The 24243-nt window shown below is 41.5% G+C and overlaps 1 protein-coding gene across 3 annotated transcripts in view; it reads left to right on the forward strand.

Annotated features, from left to right (window-relative positions):
- The first annotated feature begins 227 nt into the window (after positions 1-227).
- LOC140624087 (uncharacterized) overlaps positions 228-24243 on the forward strand; it is a 43842-nt gene continuing 19826 nt past the window's right edge. For 2 of the 3 annotated variants that reach the window (XM_072810842.1, XM_072810844.1), the window contains exons 1-4: positions 228-395; positions 3709-3845; positions 4397-4495; positions 16117-16317. In XM_072810842.1, the coding sequence (XP_072666943.1) occupies positions 3790-3845; positions 4397-4495; positions 16117-16317 (356 nt within the window). In that variant the 5' untranslated portion in view covers positions 228-395; positions 3709-3789. Of the gene's footprint in view, positions 396-2685; positions 2774-3708; positions 3846-4396; positions 4496-16116; positions 16318-24243 lie in introns of all 3 variants that reach the window. The other variant, XM_072810843.1, reaches the window with a different exon arrangement.

Below are 24243 nucleotides of genomic sequence, written 5' to 3' on the forward strand. Positions count from 1 at the left end.
ATATGAAGGCACCTAACCAAAAAACAAACAAAACTGAAATCTAACAATAGGAAGCCGTAGACATGAAGCCTGAGACATTGTTTGTAATTATGTCTTCTATATTTGCCATTAGCGCCTGAGTTGGGTATGGCTGAATGACAACAGTATTAGAGTTCTTTGGAGAACATAGAATGCAACTTTCCAACTTAGAATGATATGAAAATGATTTCAGAATGCTTCTGCATGGAGTTCCGCTTTACATTTCACTAGATGAGTGAGAAAAGGCTTCTGGAGAGGGTCTGGAATACAAAGCTAAAGAGCTTCGACCTCATTTATAGACAAAAAAGAAGCCAAAGATTTTTTTTTAATCAAATTATGATTGAAGGTACACTTGGGAAAATCTTCTTCACTCAATGGTAAGCATTCATGGAGCACTCCACTAGGCGTGTGGTGTAGGAAGTAGGGCATAGGATGGATTGAAAGGACAGAGGCAGTTTGAAAGGCCTAGCAGCAAGGTGATCTTTTGATAGCAAGTAGGGCAAAGGTGGGACGCAGTTCTTAAGGACAATGAATATTTTGAGCAGTCTCTGGACGGATGCTACAAATATGTAATAAGAAATCCATAAAGAGATGAAAGTCTGATGCAGGAGACCTACTCTACACAGTTACAACTCTTCCAAACACGAAACTGCTACACAGCAGATAAACAGGGTGATGGTGTTTATCAAGAGTTGCATATTCACAAGATACAAAAAAAAAAAAAAATCACAACACTGAAATAACTTGCAAGATAACTGCTGCAACTATCTTAATGCCATACTATTATTAATGCTCATGAATTTTAAAAATGGAGTATTTTCTTAAAGTAACACTTTGATATAAGAGCATAAAAATGATATCCAGTTTTAGATTAAAAATGCCCTTTAAATAGCAAATTAAAGCATGACATCTACACCAAGAACATTACGATTATTTACATAAGACATGACTGGTGGAGAAACAAATACTAAAACTAACCCAAGAACTCCCGAGGCTTTGTTGAGTTTCCTTCCTGAGGCTCACAGAGGATACAGTAATTCTTCTGGAAGGATCTCTGTTTTGATGAAAAGATGGAAAAATACCAATAGGCTCATGAAAAGTTTATGATTCACTGGCATTCAAGGTTCAGAGTGGATATTGGAAGGAAAGGAGACTCACGCAGAGTACCTTCCAGATACTACCGGCGGCGCTCTCCAGGTGTTTGGCCCACACATACACCAGCCCTTTGCTGGAGGTATTACTAACTCCACCTCAGGGGTAAACTGAGACCTCGTAAGTTGGCCAAAGTCATTCAGCCGATAGGTGGGCAAAAGAACCAGCGTTATAATCCAGATGCTCATGGAATTCAAGTCCATTGCTTTCCACTACACCCTGATGGTCAATCCGATCTAAGTACAGCCTTACAAAAATTTACGTCCAACAGATATCAATATGATCATGGTCCTTTTCAAAACAATATTGTATTTAAAACAAATCCTGAACGTGCTTTTCTCCCCTGCTTGTAACAGTTGTAACAGATGTGAGCCCAAAAACAGCTTCTCTTTTCAGCAGGTGTCATTTTTATCCTTGTAGGAATTGCACCCAAAAGATGTGACAAACTGGATAATAAACAAGGTTCCTGAAATGTTTATCCCAATGACCCGTTGCCTTTCTAATGTTTGTTTTTAAGATAAAAATTTTTAAAAAAATCAAACTCAAAATTGAGCAAGTAACCACTTTGAGCAGGGTGATTTTTATCAAATTCTCATTTTTGTTGCTAAAATATAAAGGCAAATAAAACACCAGATGCAATTAGTACATACACTTATCCCTGTGTGGGATGTATAATTGACTACATCAATGAAAATTATATTTCAGCAGCTCAATGTCAAAGTTATTTTTGCGGAATTATTGCATTTATACATAAAAACCAATATGAGCAGCCAGTTTACCCGGTGGTATTAAAAATATTTAATGTAGAGGAAAGGCTGAACTATTTTTATATAATATACAACTACTCTTTCACAATTTTTAAAACTCTCATTTATGTCATTTACTTTTTTACATTTTACTTTTTCATTAGACAGGAAAGTTTCAATCCAACATGTTATTTCCAAGGGGAAATAATTAGACTTGTATAAAACACTGTTACGTTTCTTAAGACTTTTTTTTTGTCCTTTTAGAGAAGAAAACATTTGTTTTAATGTTCTTTTAAACTTACTAAGAAAGCAAGCCTATCTTGAAATTTCAAGCACTAAGTCATTCTTGAGGAAAACACTTATCTGATTTAATAACAATGATTATCAGGATTATTCAGTCTCCAGTATTTTTGAAAAGTTAGCCCTCTTTTCCACCTACAGTTTAGTGCCATACTTTAATTCTTTTAATAAATGACATTAACAAAAGCTTTAGAATACTTAGAATATAAAAAAAAAAAAATGTGATTAGATCTTGTCCCTCTGTTGTCAGCTATTTTGAGAGAATAAAACTTCAGAACAGCTTGATTAATCTAGTAAGCCATCTCTGAAACTAAAACTTCCTCTGAATATTGACATAATAGCAAGTACATCCAAATTACAGGGAATTCGGTCCCTTCGTATTCTGTTGCTGTGATGGCAAAGTGGACAAACCTTCTATGAAGCCAACTGGTAACAGATCTCAAGCTTTTACACTTGCCTCTCTTTTCAGCCCAAGAGTTGAACTCCAGGAATGCAGCCAACAGACATTCGCACAAGTACTGAAAATATACGTGAAAGAGAATGTTCACTAGGACATGGTATAAAACTGTAATTACGACCTAATTGAGTATCGTATGTAGGTGGGTCGAACAAATTGTGGTTTTCAAAAAAAAAAAAAAATTGTGGTTTTCAAACAATTAAATGCTGTGGAGTCTCCAAAATGATCAGATTGGCTTCTCTCCATGCTGAGAATCCTAAGTACATCATGTGTTAAGTAGGTCCTATGCATCTATACTGAGTGAAACATTAGGATACAGACCATCGTGTAAGTTAGAGCCCCAACTTGGTTAGCCTATTTGAATTAGAGGATATAGCTCCAATTTTTAACAGAAGATATCCCCTTAATGGAGATCTCTAACAGAAAATCTCTCCCTAATGGAAAATATGTATTCTAGGTAAAATTGTAGGGGGGGGGGGACAATTTTAGTATGGCCTTCTATATTGCACTAGTGACATACTTTCAAGAACATCAAGTTGTCTTGTGATTTCATGTTGTATTTTTTTTTTTAAGATTTATTCATGAGAGACAAGAGGCAGGGGGGCAGAGAGAACGAGAGAGAGAGGCAGGCTCCATGCAGGGAGCCTGATGTGAGACTCAATCCTGGGTCTCTAGGATCATGCTCTGGGTCAAAAGCAGGCGCTTAAGCGCTGAGCCACCCAGGTGTCCCTCAGGTCATATTTCAGGGCACCAGCCAATGACCCCTACCTTTCTGCCAGCCGGGTCACTGTTACCCTGGTGTTGGACGGTTCCTATGATGATATCTGGGGCTATGCCCCAGCTGCAGCCCCGATGTCAAACCTTCACACTTCCCTACAGTTTCTACAAGCTCTCCAACAGCTTTACCAAATTCAATCTTTAGCCACGGCCAGTTCCTGTTGCTTACATCTAGAACCCTAATTAAGCATTGACTTCACCTTAAGAAGCTCCATGATAGTTTAAGAAGTTTCTGTAATTCTGGTCACTCTTCTTTAGATGCTGAAAAGAGGCTCCTGATCAACAAAACAGTGTTACTTACAACTGTGTTTAAGGCCCTTCCTGGAAGAGGTCAAGACCATGGCTGTTTTCCCCACCCACCTCAATATGAGTAGGATTCCCAAAGTGGGGGAAAAGTAAGTAGCTGCGGGACCCTCTGTGCTAAAGGATTTTGGTGCCAGCTTCCACTGCTACCTCTTCACAGCAAGCCCACCACATTAGCAACAAATTAGAGGGCGAGACCCATCTAAGTCTCCAGTTAGAAGGAGAAAGCTAGTGTTCAAGAGATTTTCTGAGCGTCTCATTCATTTGCACGTAATCAAAAACCCTATCGTATGTCTATGTTAAACATCCCAGCCAGATTCATCCTTCCTTAAACTATTTGTTTAAATATATCACAGACTATTGTATCACAATAAAAAACCCCAACGCCAACCATTCCAGTAAACACTTTCTTTACACTTCTTTTCTAAAAATGTTATACCTCCACGACATCATTTTTAGGCTCTGTTACCGTTCTTAGGCATGGAAGAAAATATATAAACAAACGTACATGTGTAAAGCAGACAGGATATTCATGCATTCATGTGAACGTCTATGTGTCAGACACTCTCAACACGGTTAGTGTGTATGAAGAAAAGCAATTTGTTCCAGCAGAGTCTATAAATATTCTCTCAACTATTTACAGGTTTCTCTTATCTTCACTCTGCAATGTGCTTGAAGCCAAGATCCCAAGATTTCCACGAAAACAACTGCTGACAAGAATTCAGGAATTAGCACTTCTCAGGTACCAAGATAAATGTTTTATAAACATCTAATCATTGGAAAATTTTTATTAAATAGGTACAATATACTATTCCTGTTTTACAGATGAAGAAAATGAGAATTTGGGGGATTAAATAATTTTCTCAAGGCAACTCCACTACCAGTGCAAGAAACTTCTGGAGCGTTTAATAGATGGTTGTTTCTTTGCCAATAAATACATGCTTCTGGAAATAAGTTTATAGGAAGGCATTCTTATGAAGACTTCTGTCCCTGACTTTAATACAAACTTATCCTAATATATGTTAACAGGAATTAAAACATACCTGTTGTAATAGGATATGAAACATTATCTATTTCTTCAATGCCAAGATCTTAAATATATGAAGCATTCCCATTTAGCATTGCCTCAAGGAAGTAAGATCATCAAGGTGAAAGGAGAAAAATAGTTTCTTAGCTTTAAAGCATTAAGTTGAATTAAGACTAACTTGGTTTTGTGGGGGGAAGAATAAAAAAAAAGGCTAAGCAAGTTTTTTATACCCTACCCCCAACAAAAATAGGTGAGGACCACTGAAGGAGGGAGAAGGAAACAAGGGAATAGACTGTGGTATCCAATGTTCCCTCATTTAGGCCTGGATCACGGTGGTGGACAATGCAACAGAAATGGAGACACTTGTATGTGGACATCAAGATGAGAAGGCTGGGTCTGGAGCTCTGCCATGTTCCCTTGCCCACAATGGAAGGATAGAAAAATAAAGATTAAATAAATGTCAGAAGTTAAAAAAAAAAGTCATGGGGACTCTCGAGTGGCCCAGTCCATTGAGCAGCAGACTCTTGATTTCGGCCCAGGTCCTGATCTCGTGGTCCTAGACTCAAACAACACATCAGGCAGGGGGTGTCCTTTGAGGATTCTCTCTCCCTTCCCCCCTGCCATGCCCCTAACTTATGAGTTCTCTCTCAAATAAGTCAATCTTTAAAAAAAAGTCCTAATAGTCATGTACATAGAGACCCAAGAGAAGTATGGATCAGCTGTAGATCAGCTTCACCCCAGCCACACCTTTGAACAGGTCATACCATTGACAGAGAAAGCTGGTAGGCGGTGGAGGCATTACAGACTGACCAGAGTGGTACTGAGCACCCCTGCCAGGACCGTAAGCAGCCTTGGGAATGGGAGCAAATGCAGAGATAGGCACAAGTGACGATCACAACTTGCCAATTGCACGTGTCAGGAAGGAGGAGGACAAAAGTCAATGCTACCTCCTCCCTGCAGTTGGCATTGCAGCCATAGATCTAGTCCCGTCCCCCACACAGCAACCCCAAAGCTGGGGAGATTCAGTGAACAGTTTCAGAAATCCTAAATGTGATGGAGTTTAAACCTGAACCAACTTCGCAATCGTGGACTTTGATGGAGTTCACACCCCAAAAGCCAGTGAAGTCATTAATGTGATGGGACTCCATTTACCTGGAGAAAGTAGACTAAGTTTTCTGCTCTTAAGGCAGGAAGGATCCAGAATAGAAACTCAGCTATGGGGAAAATAAAGTTGCAATATTTCCATGCTATATTTTTTACCTATCTAGCCCTGGCAGCCTTGGAGACCTATTTCTAGATCGGTTTTTACCACACTCCCAGTGTCCCCTATTTGGGTTGATGATCATCATCATCCTTTTCTTGATACACAGTCTTCCTCACAGGGATCTGGACCTCATCTCCCTCAATACTTGAACGGTGTTCTAGATTCCCTGGGTTTGAAAATTATTGGTATGTCAGCCTAAGTGGAAGGGACCAGGAAAACCTAAATGTATTTCTTTTTTTTTTTGGGGGGGGGGGGGAATACACACACACACACACACACACACACACACACACACCAGCTTTTTCTTCTTTTAGTACTGATGATAGAGAATCACTTCTAACTCTTCCCAGAGTTTCTCTTACCAAGGAATCCAGTGGCCAATTTTTTAGGTCCTACCTCACATTTCTCCTAGGTTATAGGGTCCGTTTGCCGTAGCAGTAACAACTTAGGATTTCAGGGTCAAAAAGCTTTCCCCAACCAGGGTTCTCATCCCCACAAAGTCCTAATGATACCTTCAAATATGATTTTCCTTTTTTTTTCTTTTTTGCCAAAAGGTTATCCCTACTCTAACTATGGGACTATGGCTGTAAACATAAAGCCACAAACATTTCTCCTGTGTCTTTCCTGTTATGCCCTTAATTTACTAATCATCTCTCTACTATTTTTATTCTTCCTAAGTCAGCCTGTTTTCCTCCGTAGGGTATAATTTAACAGCTTGTTTGGTCCTTTTCCTCTACCCGACTCATCTATCAATGCCTTCTTGTTCTGGTCAGCAAGTCTTCGGCCAAGCAGGTTTTTCCCCCACTCTTCATTAGGATGTACTCCTCCCTTTGCCAGGAGCATTAGTTTAGTATCATGCATCATGGTCCAGAAAACTAAATTCTGTTCTTTGACACCAACTACAGAGCCAGCTGTTCACTTCTCGGTTCCTTCTTTATCTTCCAAAGTAACAACCTTCAATTAGAAGAAATTAAACTACCACCTGTGTCCCTAAGACCTTCCATTTCCTACCCAGATTTCTAAATACTCCGTATGTATATTCCAGAGTTGTTGGTTTTTTTTTTTCCTTCCCCTTTCTTATTTTCCACAGTTCCAATTAAAAATGGTACTTGTATGCAAATATCAGAAACACTAAGTGACTTCCTCTGGGTCCATAACACATTCCCTTATTGTCATTTAGTCGTCAGTGTCATTAATGAATATTGACATCTATTAATGCTTGCTTTTTATCTATATTCATTTTACTGTCTAAAAAGAATCATTTTAAATACCACCCTAAGAAATACATTGGGTATAACATTTGAATCAAAGTTTATCTCTGAATTTTGCAGTTATATTCCTCTTAGGAGTTCAGAACTAATTTAGCAATGTTTCAGAGGTTTTTGGTTCTTTCTATACAAAAACTCAATCCTTTACATGTTAATCTCCTTTATCCAAAGGCTATTATGTTCATTAATCGCATGCCTTTATTCAAGCTATGAGTTTCTGCACAGCTGAGATGAAAGGTCCTGTGAAATAAAAAGCAATAAGCCTAACTTGACTGTTACCAAATTAATCTGAGGTGAATATTCTAATTGTTTCACCATTTAAAGAATAACAGGTTTTTTTCCTACGACTTAAATATATATATATATATATATATATATATATATATATATATATATATCCAAAGGAAAAGACAACTACAGATTTGAGAAGTCAAATTAAAAACTGACCTCAAAATTATTTTCATCATGTTTTTATATTTTTGGTGCTCTTCTTCGTTTCCACTGTGACATGGGGCCATGCAACTTACAAATGCAATTTTGAGTTAAATAGTAGGTCAGAGCACTTGGGAAGGCTTACTGCTTATATACAAATGTTCTCTCACTTATTATTGAAGTTGTAGCTCCCAAACTCTTAAAAGCCAAGGGGAAAAAAAAATTCTAAGTAATTAGGCTCAACCGGATTTACCATGTTTTCCTGCAGATAGTGGGTAGCTTTCCAAGCTTACCCTGAATCAGAAGTCCTTAGAACTTAAACAACAAACTCAGGCTCTCTATCCCTAAGGTTTCCTGATAAAACACAAAGGTACAGAAGGTAAATTTGAAAGTCATATAAACAAATTTAGTAGTTATGTCCAATTGCATGGGACATACTCAAACTAGGAAGTATTGGTTGTTCATCTGAAAGACTGGTTTAACTGAGTATATCTTGTATTTTTATTTGCCAAACCTGGCAAGCCAGTATCACTTATCTCTGAGAATGGTTTCCTAAGGCTAATTTCCATATGATCAGTTGTAACTCTGAACGCAGGCCTGGGTCCATAGCACCCATAAATCCAGAAGAGGGACGGGTATTGAGCTACTACTGTTTGTTGCTCTGTAAGCAGCCATTAGGTCGTGGATATCAGAGTTCTAATGCTCTAGCCAGGGTCGGTACATGTGTTATCTTTCCAGAAAGGGCCCCGCGTCCATCTCTGCCCTTCCTTTCATCCCCAGTATTCTTTGGGGCATGGTTTCCATATATTAGCAGACAGAACCATTCCAATGTTCTGGGGATGCCATCAGATTCCAGTTGGATGTGAAAAAAATCACCTGAAACGCGCTCAAAGTACTTGGCACCTTGCCTCCATCCCAAAGTACAGGAGAATGTCTGGAGGTATGGTATGGCCACTGGTAGATGCTACTCCCCGGGAGACTGTAATGTGAGCCAGGATGAAGAACTATGCTATAGACAGGAACAGTGATGCTCAAGTTCAGTCGCAAATTGGAATAACCTGGGAAGCTGTATAAAAATTTATAAAATTTCCACAGCCAAAACAAATGCTATCCTATATCTGAGGGTAGGGTGACATTATCATGACATCTAAAGGTGGGATGAAGTCATCAGTCATTTTTTTAAGCTCCCCAGTTGAACTCAGCCATCGCTGGGAACCACTGCCTCCACCGTGGAGGCCCGGACTCTGAATCTCACTCATACCACCAACCACAGATACACTTTTCTTTCTATTCTTCAGGGACTCGTATACATCTTAGATCATTCTCTCTGTCCCCATCACCACTTACCCACCAAGAAATTAATCAAGGTGGCATTTCCTAAGTTGCAGACTCTCGAAGGTTTGGGGCAAAGGAGTTTTACTTCTGGGAAACATCTGAAGAATCTTGAATTGGATATTTGACACACTTGTGCCTCAGTTTTTGGCCACCCTGACATCTGTCCTGCTTAATTCGCTCTGTTACTAAAGACATCAGGACTTATCAAATCCATTCATGTCTTTACATAGGGTAATTTAGCCCTTTTCCACACAGGCAAACTTTACATACACACCCCAAGAATCCTTGCAGGGTAACCCCCCCTTTCCATCAGTCTCTAAGTATAAAACCAACACATATACATCAAAAATCAAGGATGCTGTCAACGCCCCTATCACCAAGACCACATACACACTCAGCCCTATGAAGGCCAAGATATTAAAACCTACCTGAACTTTAAGTATCATTGTTTTCAAACAGGTATACAAATAACTGTTATGGGGGAAAATGTAATCAGAGAATGTGATAATAGGTTGATCTTCCATTGAGTTCTCCAAGTAATTTGTGTTTCAACACGGATCTCAAAGCTTTAAAAGCCTATCAAAAGTAAGAGGACATACAAATACAGATCCCCTAGACAGACTCCTGTGAAGCAAAAGTTAGAAAAATGGTCAATAAGGGAAATAAAATTGCAATTGAAAATGGAAGTTCGTTTTAAACAACTCCCATCAACTTCCTTTCAGGCTATTGCTTTTGTTTTTCTAAGATTTGTTTTTAAAAATTTATTTATTCATGAGAGACACAGAGAGGCAGAACAGAGGCAGAGGGAGAAGCAGGCTCCCCACAGGGAGCCCAATGCCGGTCTCCATCCTGGATCCTAGAATCACGACCTGAGCTTAAGGCAGGAGCCCAACTACTGGGCCACCCACATGTCTTTTTTTTTTTTTTTATGATTTTATTTTTAAGTAATCTTCACACCCAATGTGGGTCTCAAACTCATAGCCCTGAAGTCAAGAGTCACATCTTCAGGGCACCTGGGTGGCTCAGCGGTTGAGCATCTGCCTACTGCTCAGGGCATGATCCTGGGGTCCTGGGATTGAGTCCCGCATCGGGCTCCCTGCATGGAGCCTGCTTCTCCCCTCTGCCTGTGTCTCTGCACCTCTCTCTCTCATGTCTCTCATGAATAAAATCTTTAAAAAAAAAAAAAAAGTCGCATCCTCTACCAACTGAGCCAGCCAGGTGCCCCTAGACCATCTGTTTTGAGCCCATTAATTATCTTTCCAGTATTGTTTGTTCTTCTCAATTATCATGTGGGTTTTAATATCATTTATATATTTGTTTTACCTTCTCCAGCATGACAGATTGCCCAACTCTTTATCACTTCTATTCTCCACTCACTCTCAACTTCCCACTTACTTTGAAACAAGTACTGTTTCTAACTTAAACTTTAATGGTTCAACTTTGGGGCAATTGAGATCAGTTTTCATGTTAAATTTTGAAGAGAACTATTGTTATGAGAACACAGTAGCTATAAATGATACCCAGTTACTCAATAACTCTAACAAACCAAACCCCAATGGTACGCTAGGTTTCATTTTGTAAACATGTGCTAGTGGGAGCTTCACTTATGTAGGCTGGGATTCTTTGGAATTGACTCTAGGTTGCAGGGAATGTCGAGATGCGCTCCCCCAAGCTACCCAAGGCCAGTTCCTCTCATGATGAAATACAGGAGTAGGAGAAAAACTCACCCACACAAGCCCATTTCCACTCTTTGCTCATGTTACCTCCACTGACATTGAGAAACAGGGAAGTATATACGGTCAGTAAGATATAATAGATTAAGAAGACGGTAATGCAAATTTATCACACTCTTCTAGATATGTTCATTTATGGAACACAGAGAAGATGTTAGTATTTTTGCCCACGTATCAAAGCTCAAGGGGAGCCTCAGGTCTTTATCTCTGCTCCCCCTCACCTCTTATTCTTTCTCCAAGGAAAATGATCTCAGATACCAGAGGAAATAGAATAGCTATGAAACAATTTCAGTTCTGGGGTCAGACTCACTGTCTTAACCCTCACAACTACTTCTTAGATGTATGATCTTGAGCAACCTAAAGCTCATTGTGCATTAGTTTCCACATGTATAAAATAGGGGGAAATGCCACTACCTACATCTCTTAGGGTTCTTGTGATAATTAGAATAATCTGTGTAAAGCACTTAGAGCACTACTAGCAAATAGCAAGCACTCAATAAAAGCTAATGGGAAGAGAAAAGAATGATAATAGACTTTGAACAAGTTTAAATGTTTCATTTCCCTTCCCTTTTCCCTTGGAGCCTCCTTCCTACATAGCTACTCTGATAAGATGCTGGTCCAAGGAAGTGCTGTTCCTGGAAAGCCCCACCTGAGGAAACAATGTTAGTACAGCTTCTCAAGCAGCTATGGCTCTTGTTCAAAAAAAAAAAAAATATATATATATATATATATATGTATATATATACACACACACACACACACACGCACACACACACAGTTCCTTTCTTTCACAATCCTTTCTCTGAGTAGGAAAATATTCTCTATAGATTTTTACATAGAACAAGGACCATAATTACTTTGGGCCAAGAATTCTGCTAACCATTTTGAATGTATTATTTTAATTCCTCCACAAGTACTAGGAGATGGATAATGTTATCATTATTTACAAACGAAACTGAGGGCTGATGAACTTGACCAAGGATTCACATCTAGCAAGTGGTCAAAATGCAATTTAAAATGGGTCCGACTCCATCTCTTTGAAAGAGAAACCAGAGTACCTCAAAATTCTTAGGATATGGCATCTAAATATATACCCTGAAAATAAACACAAAATAAATATGAGATAGGTCAAATATAATTTGAGTATGAAGAAGAAAAAACAAACACCTTGGCATTTCACAATTGAATCTTTTCCTTAGTTACCATGAAAAAAAAAAATCAAGGTTTGAGTTACCTGCCAAATATTAGAATTTACTCAAAGGAAATGGAATCAGGCAATCTACTTGTTTTTCAACTGAGATCAGCTAAGCCTTAGGAGTTGCATTGGTAGGAAAGTTAGTGGACTCCTAATAGAGTACAAATCCCCTATTTTACAGGAAAAACTAGCAAGGCCCAGAGAAGTGGTAATCTGCCAGCATCACCTAGCTAGTACTTTACCTGAGATGAGGATTCAGGTCTCATTCTTAAGATCTGTACACTCAACTATAATGAGGTGCTAGAGCTTGAAAAGATTATGGCCAAAAAAAAAAAGAAAGAAAGAAAAAGAAAAAAATGGTAGCCACTCATTGCCTTAATGAATGCTGAGAGACTTTCTAAAATCATTTCAGCTAAGAGCGTCTTCCCAGCCATTACTAATTCTTCAAAATATTAGAGGGGATATTAGGGGATGGCCCATCTACTAGGGATGGCTGAATAGGTGTGCATAGTATAAGCAGATGGAGTCCTAATCACATGTAGGAATTGTGTGACTTGGTGGTCCAAATGACAACTCACCCATTTGATGAAAACTGATCACAGAAAACAAGTGTTCTGACATTTCCCCCAACCATTCCATGTTTTTATTATATTTATAAAGAGGGACGGTTTTCCCCTAGAGCATTTTCCAGATTCATTTGCACACTACAATAACCTCCATACAAAATCTGAAAATATCTTGCTACAAGGATGCAGGATAATGGCTTAGCTCCTGTTATCTGCTGTAGTGGGAAAGTGGGTGCTGGTTCTAAGAGTCTGTCATCGATAATGGCGACTTCATATTCGCTCTGCTACAGTACTATGGATGTTAGCATCCATCCCAGCTCCCAAAGACTACAAGATCTTGTTACTTTCAGTTCTGTATTTTGCATTTTATCTATTTGTGGAGTCGGCCAGCTATATTAGAGTGATATTATAGCCTGTATATGAAACAGAAAACTCTCATCTTAAAATAGACTATAATACTGCACCTTATTAAAAAAGATACAAGTGCATTTTCTCCTAGAGACTATGACTTACGATAATGACTGTTATCAATATGCAATTACATGGGTTACCTTGGAACATATTGACATTCATTTATTTAAAGATAACGTAACACATTCATTGAGGTAATCTGTGGATATGATTAAACATGGATGCCCATCTTACACCTCGGGATAAAATGAAAAAAACTGCAATCAGAGCTTTTGCACTGTTAAAAATAGCTCATTAAATTGAGAAAATTACATTATAGCTTATTTCAAACACAATTGCAACTGATTATAAGGAAGTAAAATCACAACTTGGATCAGTGCTGTGTGAGAGCATCCATTCTACCCAATAATGGGGCATTGGAGCTAGACTCACAGGGCAAGTGCCTCAGTAAGAGAATCATTCACCGTCCAAGAGTGATTGTCCATTTATCTCCATTACAGTAGATGGACACAGAGAGATGGGCAAGGAGTGGCTAAGGCATATTATTAAATAGAACATAACTGGAGATGATGCCACAGAATAAACTGTGTTAATGTTAACTAAAGAATGCACTTGCTAGAAGGTTGGCAATATGGCTTAAAGATTCAGATTTATATCGGGATTTCCTTCCTTTTAATACTCTCATGCAGAAAGCAACATAATGAATTAAGTAACCCATCATTAATTTGCAGATTCATATGTGGGAAGGGGGAAAAGGGGGAGGTGGTGGGGGTTAAAATACACAGAAATGCTTTTAAAATCATTTTCATATAACCTAGCCTTCACATTTTTTTTACATCTTAAGAAAAAAAATAATCTTACTTTTGAATCTTACTTTGAAAAATAATCTTACATTGTGTCACCTGACACAATGTCATTCACCAAAGTAAGTTAGAAAGTTATTAGTGGTCCTCCTGGAACTTAAGAAAAAAGCTGTTCTCATTCCGTGCCACCCACAGTGTTTCTCCTCTCAACATTGTTCTTCTTGGGCTCAGATTTTTGTTTCAATTCTAGTTATTTAACTTATAGTGTGATATTAGTTTCAGGAGTGTGACTTACTGATCATGGCCTACATGGATCACCCAGTGCTCATCACAAGTGCCCTCCTTGATCCCCATCACCCACCTAGCCCATCGCCCTGTCCAACTCCCTCAGTTTGTTCTCTATGGTTGAGAGTCTCTTATGGCTTGCTTCCCCCACTCCTCGTTTTTTTTTTTTTTTTTTGTCCCTTTCCCTATGTTCATCTGTTTCTTTTTTTTTTAAGATTTTAGATTTTTTTGTTTAATTTTTATTTATTTATGATAGTGACACAGAGAGAGAGAGAGAGAGGCAGAGACACAGGCAGAGGGAGAAGCAGGCTCCATGCACCTGGAGCCCGACGTGGGATTCGATCCTGGGTCTCCAGGATCGCGCCCTGGGCCAAAGGCAGGAGCCAAACCACTGCGCCACCCAGGGATCCCTGTTCATTTGTTTCTTAAATTCCATATGAGTGATATCATACGGTATCTCTTTATCATGAGCACATTAGGGCTCCCTCATTCCAAAGTTAATACCAATTCTTCTAGGCCAGGTCTCCTATAGCAGGAATAATTAAAATGCTTTACTAGTCCATTAAAAAGGTCTTTTTAAGATCAACTATGAAGTTACTGTGCTAGAGAGATAAATTATATATATATGTGTGTGTGTGTGTATGTATATATATATGTATGTATGTATATACACACACACTTCATCTGCATTAAAAAATGTGAAAAGTACTCAGGTGAGATTATCTTTCCAAATGATACTTTTATTCTAGGGTATCAATGATAGAAAAAAGTTACATGTTAACATGAGTTCCAATTCAATTTTTACCACCAGAAAAGCTGTCTAAGATTCACAACTTTATTCACTGATAATGACTCAAACAGACAGGAGTAAATGTAGTTGATATCTAATTCTCTAATCATTTTTTCTTCCTTCACCAAGTATTGATCAGTAAGAGATATAAAAGTGCTTACAGATGAGGGCTTATAAGGAGTAACTTATTTCATCCTTTCATTTTTTAAGAAGTCATGCCCCTTTATTTCAAGGGATGAAGATGAAGTGCACCAAATCCAAGGCAACCTTCTTCACACACGCAGAGGATCCCTGGGGAGGATGGCGGGTAACGTGAAGGTCTGACCAGCCTCCCTCCATCAAGCCATTTAATGGCACTCTGTGCTGATGTGAATCAGTATTCTCCAGCTCATTCCCTCTCTCTTTTCCTCCTCTGGGAATTCACATAGTACATGTAATCTAATGTATGTAGTAGAAATTAGGACATATGAGCTTTAGAAGGTGAAGGGACACAAGAGACCTCTGCTTTACACTTCAGCTCTTTCTACTTGGAACTAAAGTCATGGAGAGGTTTGGTTTTTCTGCCTAGTTCTTTAGTATCCCTTGTCCATCGAAGGAGATTAGAAGCAATGACACAACTGCAGCACCAGGAAACTTCCTATCCCTGGACCACAGCTACGGGGGTGTCTTGAAACCACAATACTAGTGGAAGTCGTGAAGGTAGCTCTCCCAGGGGGTCGGTTCGCTCCTTCTGGGTAGGAGTCATTCCAGGAACCAAGTGTCCACTTTCTGTTAACTTCTAACCCTTTGTATTAAACCATCCTGCTTAAAATAGTGCATTTCCTCACCCCTCGTTGACGCATTGCCTATTGTCTCAAAGATCATCCCAGAGAGGACTTAGCTGGCAGCAAATTTGCTCTTTCAAAAAAGAAAAAAAAAAAAAAAACTATGTGTATATTCATTAATATAGTATATATTTTAATACATTTTGCCTCAACACAAATTTTCAAAGATATATATTGTAGATTATATAAAGGAAAAGTGGAATAGGTGATTATGCAGGATAAGCATTTTCCTGGATCCTTCAAGATTGAAGAAAGGCAATAGGTAAGAATTTACATAGTATACAAAGGGAGCAGGAGTATTTAAAAAAAACAAAAAACAAAAAACTCACGCACACTATTACTCCATTACTATTTATAGGTAGTTTTAACTTGTCTTCCTTCCCAAGAGTTAAGTATTTACCTCTGTGTTAAATCACTTTCTTTTCCACAGGTTCATGAAAGACCAAGGGAGGAAAAAAATCACATTCATTAAGACCAAGACGAGACAAGGGACTTCCCTGCAGGCACAACATCACACGGGAGCCACCCCTGACCCACCCAGAGCTCAACACGGAAGAACAAGGGAGGAAGACCTCTGCCTTCGTGTCAGCCGTCCTCCCAACTCCTACCCAGTGGTCACATCAACATTAAGGTAATGGTTTTCCACATACTCCCTCTACCAAAAACTGAACTATTTATAGTTATTTTAAGAATCCCTAAGGAGGTAAAGGACCCAGAAAAAGATTCAAAATAAGCAATATTCTGAGTTTATTATAAGCAGGCCCCTTCCCCACAGGTGCTACTACTAGCAACCCTGGGAAAACAAAGCTGAAATACATTTTCTCATTAACTTGAAATATAGACTTATTCTCCATAAAAATTCTAGAAAAGTCAAAAGAAAAAAAGAATTAAAACCACATAGGCCAGGTTTTTTCATTTATTCTCTGAAGCTTCATCTCCACATCTGTGTGTCTTTGAATTTCTGCCTCTGCTTCTCCATTTCAGTGTCTGGCCTCACTGGCCCCCTACTTCTGTTGCTTTTTAGCTCTTCTCCCCTGCTCCAAGTACTTTTTCTTTTTCCTTTCTCCCTACCACTTCATTTTTCTTCATTAAATAGCCATTGTGTAAAATTGAAATCGCTACTTCTTGTTGTTATTTCTTCATGGTTTTAGTCCATAAAAGTAAGAATGGAAAAGTTCTATAATTTGCTCCAAAAACATTGATTTTTTTCCCCCTGTACATTAGTAACTCTTGATAAAGAAAAATCTTCTCACCATTTCTCAAACCTGCTGCCTTCAAATGAAACGTGATACTCCTATTGTGACCTCACTTCCATTTGCAATCACTCTGAACACTGAAGGACTTTTTAAAAAGTAATTCTGATGTCTAGAAAAGATTATATTTAGTGTTGACAGCAAAATTTCCTAACTTTTCTTCATGTTTTTGTGGTAGGCATGCTAAAGTAGGGGAAAAGCTACATTACCAAAGAATCAATGTATAAACATCAACTGACTAAAGTTAGTTTCTCAATAGGCTATGAGGATCATTTACACGTAAGCATAAAAATTAAATATTTTAGGGAAACATGGTGTTATTTAAATGTTTTTTCCTCATGTAAGGATGTATTCATGACTCAACTCTACCTACACTATATCAACAGGACTTTGCAACCTAGCCGGTTTAATAAAAACTAGACCATTGAAAACAAAACCAGAAAACGTTCCATAGGAAAAACAGTGGCTGTTCTAAAATGTCTAGCCTACTCTCTTCTTCGGGTCCAGCTGAGGCTTCAGCTCACCTGTTATTCCTCTATAATTACTTTGATCTACTGGGTTTTATGAGATTAAACATTTTTATTTTTATTTTTATTTTAAAGATTTTATTTATTTATTCATGATAGTCACAGAGAGAGAGAGAGAGAGGCAGAGACACAGGCAGAGGGAGAAGCAGGCTCCATGCACCAGGAGCCCGATGTGGGATTCGATCCCGGGTCTCCAGGATCGTGCCCTGGGCCAAAGGCAGGCGCCAAACCGCTGCGCCACCTAGGGATCCCTAGATTAAACATTTTTAAATAGCATGTTGTATTCTTTCTCATTTCAGCCTATAGTGGGTCAAATTCTCTTCTTTGATCACCTACCACTTGCTATGAAACACGCTCAGATTCGACCCAGTTCATTGCCAGCCAGCGTAGCTGCACCTGGACCTGATCAGAGAAGGTGCACCCTGTAACCAAGGGGACCTGATCAGAGAAGGTGCACCCTGTAACCAAGGGGCCCCACTGGGTGTTTGGGGGCCCCGGTCAAGTTTCTCTTCCAAATGACCTTGAGCAAGCACATCATCCCCTCTGGTTCTGACTTTCCCATCCTGGAAGAGGGTGTACAAGACTCTTCCAGCAAAACGGTTGATTGTTCCAAGATTTGTTTTCCAAACGTCAGAGATCGTCTACTCACTGAACTCACGCGCTCCATGGAGGGGAAAGCAGCTTTTGCAACAAGTAGAACCCAAAGGAGTCAACGTTTACAGGGAACAAACGTGATCCGGACGCTGGGTTTCACGCCACGAGACAATCAGCGGGTCCCCACCCTTGAGGGGGGAGATCCAGATTACAAGGCACGAAGGGCATAAAGCAAGAATCCAAAAGACACCTTAGCAAACGCAGAGCACAAGAGGCACAGAGGCACAAGAACAGTGCTGCGGGGGAGGGGCATGGACTGTCAGGAGAAGCTGACCGGGAAGGACTTCCCGGCCCTGTGGACCTTCTGAGTCATTAGAAAGAAGGACTGTGTGTTAGGAAAAGGGAGTTAAGTGTTGGGGCTGGGGAGGAATGTGCGAAGGTAAAGAGGCAGAAGCGATCACCTACAGGGACACAGTGGGGGCAGCACACCCAGACACCCTGAACCTGGGCTCACCCCCTCACTTATGCTAAGATCAAAGGGCAGGAAAGATGGGCATCGGCAGGGACCCCGCAGCCCTGTTCACAGGCTCACTTCCCGTCACACGTGAGCCAGGGTCTCCCAAAACTTCCCCAGAACTTGGGGAGCGGGGTGGGGGGGCGGATAGGAGACCACATGTTGCTTATTTACTTTACGTGTGACTTCTCAGGAGATCACCTTGACAGCGAGACCCTCAGGCCCGGGCATGGCTCAGGCCACAGCTGCTCTCGCTTACTTGGCCTCAATTTTGTGGCAGCCACACTACCACTGAGCTTAAGAGGGGTTCTTCCCCTTGCCCCCTACTTTTCCAAGTATCTTCCCTGGGATCCACTGGGTTAACCCATCCTATTCCTACTTGCTAGAACTAAAGCATGGTCTCCTAGTAAAACACAGGACCTGCTTTGGTAGGACGGCCCGGTGAGGAGATAGGATCATCACAGAAGACCACAGAGAGGCAGGTTTTTGGTTTTATCATTACAAAATGCACAATCCACGACCACATTTGCACTTGAGGAACCTGTCGTCAGCTTTGGACACGTAACAGGTACTGACAAGTGGACTGATGCTGGAAGCCAAGTGAGCAGCCAGGTGGCCACTTCAGGCTTCTGGATGGGAAACACAAAAGATCTACTGAAGCTGGAACGATGGCAATAGTAGGAAGGCGTGAATCGAGAGATGTATGTAAGTGTTTTACGTGCTTACTGATGCCCTGAATTGAACGTGGTCCTGCCAAAGATACACAAAAATAACTAAGAATGGCCAAGGCATACAAAGCAATGGAGAAACAGGGGGAAGCTGGTTTGCGACCAACAGGGATTCAGGCTTCACCCATTCTCCTCTTATTGAGAATGTTCTAGATGCCAGCCACTACACCAGATCCCGGGACGCGGGATAGATGCTAAGACCAACCCTGTCCCTTTCTTTATGAAGCTTACAGTTGATCAACATAGGATCGCAAATCCCTGATTTTTGTTTAAAGGGCTGCATTAGGGAAGTGCAGGCTATTATGGAACAGGGGACTCGATCACATCTGCTAAAGGAAAACCTGAAGGGTAAACCTGAGAAGAGTTTCGAAAAGTAATGTATTCAGAGATCTATTTTCAATGCGCTTCATTTGAGATATTTGTGTAAAAAAAAAAAAAGTGCCAATTATTTGTTAAAAAAAATTAAAGCCAATTATTTTCAAACAACTCTGGACCACTTTACCTATGCTGTTTCATTCACATCACACATCAGCCCCGTAAGGTAATTATTATGTCATTTCTAAAAACCTCCAAACTTTAAATCAAGCACATTATTGACCACGATGGCAAGTCACGTAAGTACTAAGGTTGGAAATCTGCCCCGATCTGCCTAAAAGACCCGCGTTAGCAGGTTAGAAGGTTTTTTTGTGGGGTTTTTTTTTTTTATTCTGAAGGAAATTACCTCGATAGGCACGTCCTTTGGCGCTAGCTCCACCCCGAATAAACCCAACTCTTCTCCCCTTTGACAGCTCTTGAAATATTTAAGGACAATTATGCTCGCCAGCCCAGCTTTCAAGCTTTCACCCCATGGCACGGATACAGGTTTGCACACTCCGACCGCGAGAACTCCTACCTTGCACACCCCTTGGAGCTGGTTCATCCTCGTGGACAAGGCAGTTAGCATCGCTCTGTACGGAGACGCGGTCTGGCTTCCGTTGAGACCTACACCCGCGTATCCAGTATCCCCGCCCAGGCTCTGGCACATTCTACACCTCCCACCTCCCCCTCAGTCTCCATCTCTACCTCTTCGACTCCCCTTACTGTTGGTTCTCCACAGTCCCGGGGCTCTCACACCGGCCACCGATAAATGCTGGTCACAACCTGCCCTTGCCTGTTCCTGTAGGCCCTTGGCCCCATTCTTCCATCCATACGATCTAACAGTTTCTGGAGTCTTACTTGTCTCACCAAGCGTCTCCAGTTGTTGTTTCTCTAACTGGCTACATTAAGGTTCTGGCCCTTTCTTGGGTTAAACCCTGTAGGAGTTTTCTGCGCCACGACTAACGCCTTTATCTCCGTCAGCTTTTAGCCACATTTCTAATTAAAACCCGCGGGTAAAAGCTTGATGGAGAGCAGGTGAGCCGATACAAGAGAAAACACCTGTTTTAAGACTTTAGCCCTCAAATGGAAAAAACAAAAAACAAAAAACCTCTTCTTACATTTCAAAAAAGAAAAAGAAAAAAAAAGAAAAAAACAAACACGTACATCAGACGCCTTCTCCTCCTGTGCCTGGGAGACCTAAGGATCATCGGTTGGAGGCAGTAAAGCCTAAGTGACTATCTTTAGGGAATTCAAGAAAATTTGTCAAGTGCCTCTGTGACAGGTACATGATTTTGATTTCTAAACATGGGTTTCAGGACCCCCTTCGGCGTGCAGAGTCTGGGGCCTGTTGTGTCCCCCTTACCTTCAACCCCATTAACGTGAACAGCAGAACACAGTGAGCCTATGGGGGGGGGGGGACTGGGACTGAGGACACCTTAGCTGTTCTTCTGCCTCCGACTGGCAGCAACTACGACACGGCCGGGCCCGTTACAGCCCCTGTCCGTCCCAGGCGACATCACCAGTAGCAGGGCCCTAGCAGGGCCACGGCTAACCGATGCCACCTGACACACCGCTGGCGGGAGGCCGAGCTCCTCGTGGCGGTTCCCTCTCACGCACGAGGTCCACGCACCTGTGCCACGACCGAGGCGAGGAGGCGGCCAGGCCGCACGCAGCCCTTCTGCCCCCACTAGCGGGTGAAGCCAGCGGCCACAGGAAGCACGGGCGCAGGGGCCACCCGGATCCACGTCCTCTGCCTGGGTCTGGGCGCTCGGAGCCTCCTTCTCCGCCTTGAAGTGTATTCCACATGGGGCTGCCAAAACACACGGCCTCCCTGAGGAGGCCTCGCCTCTGAGGACCAGGGCGGGTGGAAAAGAACCATTTTGTTCCTTTTTTTTGGGGGGGGGGGTTCCTACCTTGTCACAGGAAGACAGGGCTTTCCGCGTCCACACGTACCGCAGAGACGGCCTTGAGCCTCCTTCCCACTCCCTCCCCTTGAGGAAGAGGGGGGCCCCTGCCGCCCCCCAGCCTGGGCTCCCCCTGGGCCTTCTGAGCTTCGGAGGCTGCAAGTGCTCCTCGCCTCACGCCCTTCAGCAGGGAGCACACCTGAGCCCGGGGCCACGCTACACCAGGTGGGCCGCGTCCCAGCAGGGCCGGCACCTGTGCCTCTGGTCAGAAATGCCAGAGGCTTGACCGCAGGCAGGCTGGGTCTGCGACCGGGGGGTAGGACCCAGGATTTGGGGTTCGCACAAGCTCTCTGGGGGTTCTTGAAGCACTAAAGTGTAAGAAGCACGGTTCTGGCGTGTGTCGGGAACGTTGACCTTCCAGTCAATGGCCTGGGAATCCTGAGAAACTGCACATGGTGACCCTACAGGTTAAAAGGTCTCAGGTGGTACCGGTACTGCTGCTTCTGGGACCTCCCCCTTTTCAGCAGCGGGGGAATATGGGGACCCCCGGGAGAGCTGAACAACGTGGGCCCCCGAGCCCCACCCGAGGGATCCTGCGGTCATTGGTTTGGCGCGCAGCCAGCAGCCAGCCGACCTGGGCCAGCTGTAGCTTCAGGTGCGGTGGATAGTTCAGCCTCTGTTTTCACTAGATCTAAGCCCCTAAGGAGAAGAACGTGGTTGGTACCTTAAATCCCAATAGGGAAGTTCACTGGGAAGAAGTCAGTAATAGGATCCGACTCTAGTGCAGCTCATGGGAAGAGAAGCTGTTTTTCCTTGGGTTCATTTAACCGTTGCTGTTCTTTGCATAAAGATCAAAGACTGGAAAGTCCAAAATCTAGATATGAGCCTAGGAGAGCGAGAACAAAGAGATTTCTCAGCCTGTTTTTTAAAAGGATGGGTCACAGCTCTCCTACAGTTTGTCAGGTTCATCATAGTAAAACACTAGCTAAGGCCCAACCCCAGCGGGTAATACAGTATAGACGAGTGGCATTTCCTCTTCGGCACTCGGCCCCGAGTACCTCACAAGGAGGAGAACGTGGCAAAGTGATCCCACAGGTGGAGTCTTTGTTATTTCCTTCTTGAAGACACACCTAAAAAGTAACGTCTACTGCAAACTCATCCAATAAATATTTGTCAGATACCTGCTTTGTGGCAAGCTCAGTGGCAGGCAACGGGGGTAAAATCATGAACAAGGGATTCATGGAATCCCATTTCCAGAATGGTAGTCTAAGGAGACCTGCAAACCTGCTCCCTGGCAAAACAAGGCCAACTGGGGAAAATTATTTTTTAAAAAATTTAAGCCTCTGCAATTTTCCTAAGTGCAAAATGAAGAAACGTATATTTAAGAAAGTCTGCTAAAACTCACAACGGCGACAGTCTGTGACATTTGAACCAATGTCCGCTCCCCATTAACAAACATATGCCAATAAATTAGAACACTTCGATGTGATGGACAAATGCCTAAAAAGCACAAACTACCAAAAATGACTCAGGGTGAGATAGAAAATCTGACTAGTAACAAGAGACTGAATTAGCACGCCAAAAACTACCTACCTACAAAAAAAGGGTAGTCCCAGATGGTTTTATTGGTAAATTCTACCAAATATTTAGAGAAGAATTAATAACAATTATTCACAAACTTTTCCAAAACCCTGAAGAGGAAGGAACACTTCCCAAATCATTCCATGAGGCCAGTATTACCCTGATACCAAAAGCAGATGAAGACATCACGAGAAAACTACAGACCAGTCTCTTATGCATATAGATGTAAAAATCCGTGACAACATACTGGCAAGCCAAATTCAGCAAGATACAGAAAAGATTGTACACCATTACTAACTGAAACTTACCCCCAGGAATTCAAGGTGCACTTAACATTCAAAACTCAACTAATGGGCCTTGTGGGTGCAGGGGGAGTGCTAGATGAGGAAATTCTCATGAAGAATTTAAAGAAGAATTTAGTCAAGTAGCCCATGGTTTAAATCTGGATTTATATTATATCCTAAGAAACAGATGAACAGCCATTGAAGAATTTTTTTTTCTTTAAATTCAATCAATTAACATATATTATTAGTTTCAGAGGTAGAGGTCAGGGATTCATCAGTTGTATACAACACCCAGTGCTCATTGTATCATGTGCCCTCCTCAATGCCCGTCACCCAGTTACCCCAACCCCCAACCCCCCTCCCCTCCAGCAATCCTTCGTTTGATTCCTATGATTAAGAGTTTTTACAGTTTGTCTCCCTCTCTGAATTTTCATCTTATTTTTCCCTCCCTTCCCCTATGATCCTCTGTTTTGTTTCTTAAATTCCACATATGAGTGAGACCATATCATAATTGTCCCTCTCTAATGGACTTCTTTCACTCAGCACAATACCCTCTAGCTCCATCCATGTCTTTGCAAATGGCAAGATTGCTTATTTTTATGATGGCTGAGTAATATCCCATTGTATATAGACCACCTCCTCTTTCATCTGTCGAAGGACATCTGGGCTCTCTCCAGTCTAGTTGTTGTGAACACTGCTGCTGGGAACACTGGGGTGCAGGTGCCCCTTCAGATCACTACAGTTGTATCTTTGGGGTAAACACCTGGTAGTGCAATTGCTGGGTCATAGGGTAGCTCTATTTTTAACTTTTTGAG

Source organism: Canis lupus, chromosome 34 (assembly GCF_048164855.1).
Source record: "Canis lupus baileyi chromosome 34, mCanLup2.hap1, whole genome shotgun sequence".
Lineage (NCBI taxonomy): Eukaryota > Metazoa > Chordata > Mammalia > Carnivora > Canidae > Canis > Canis lupus.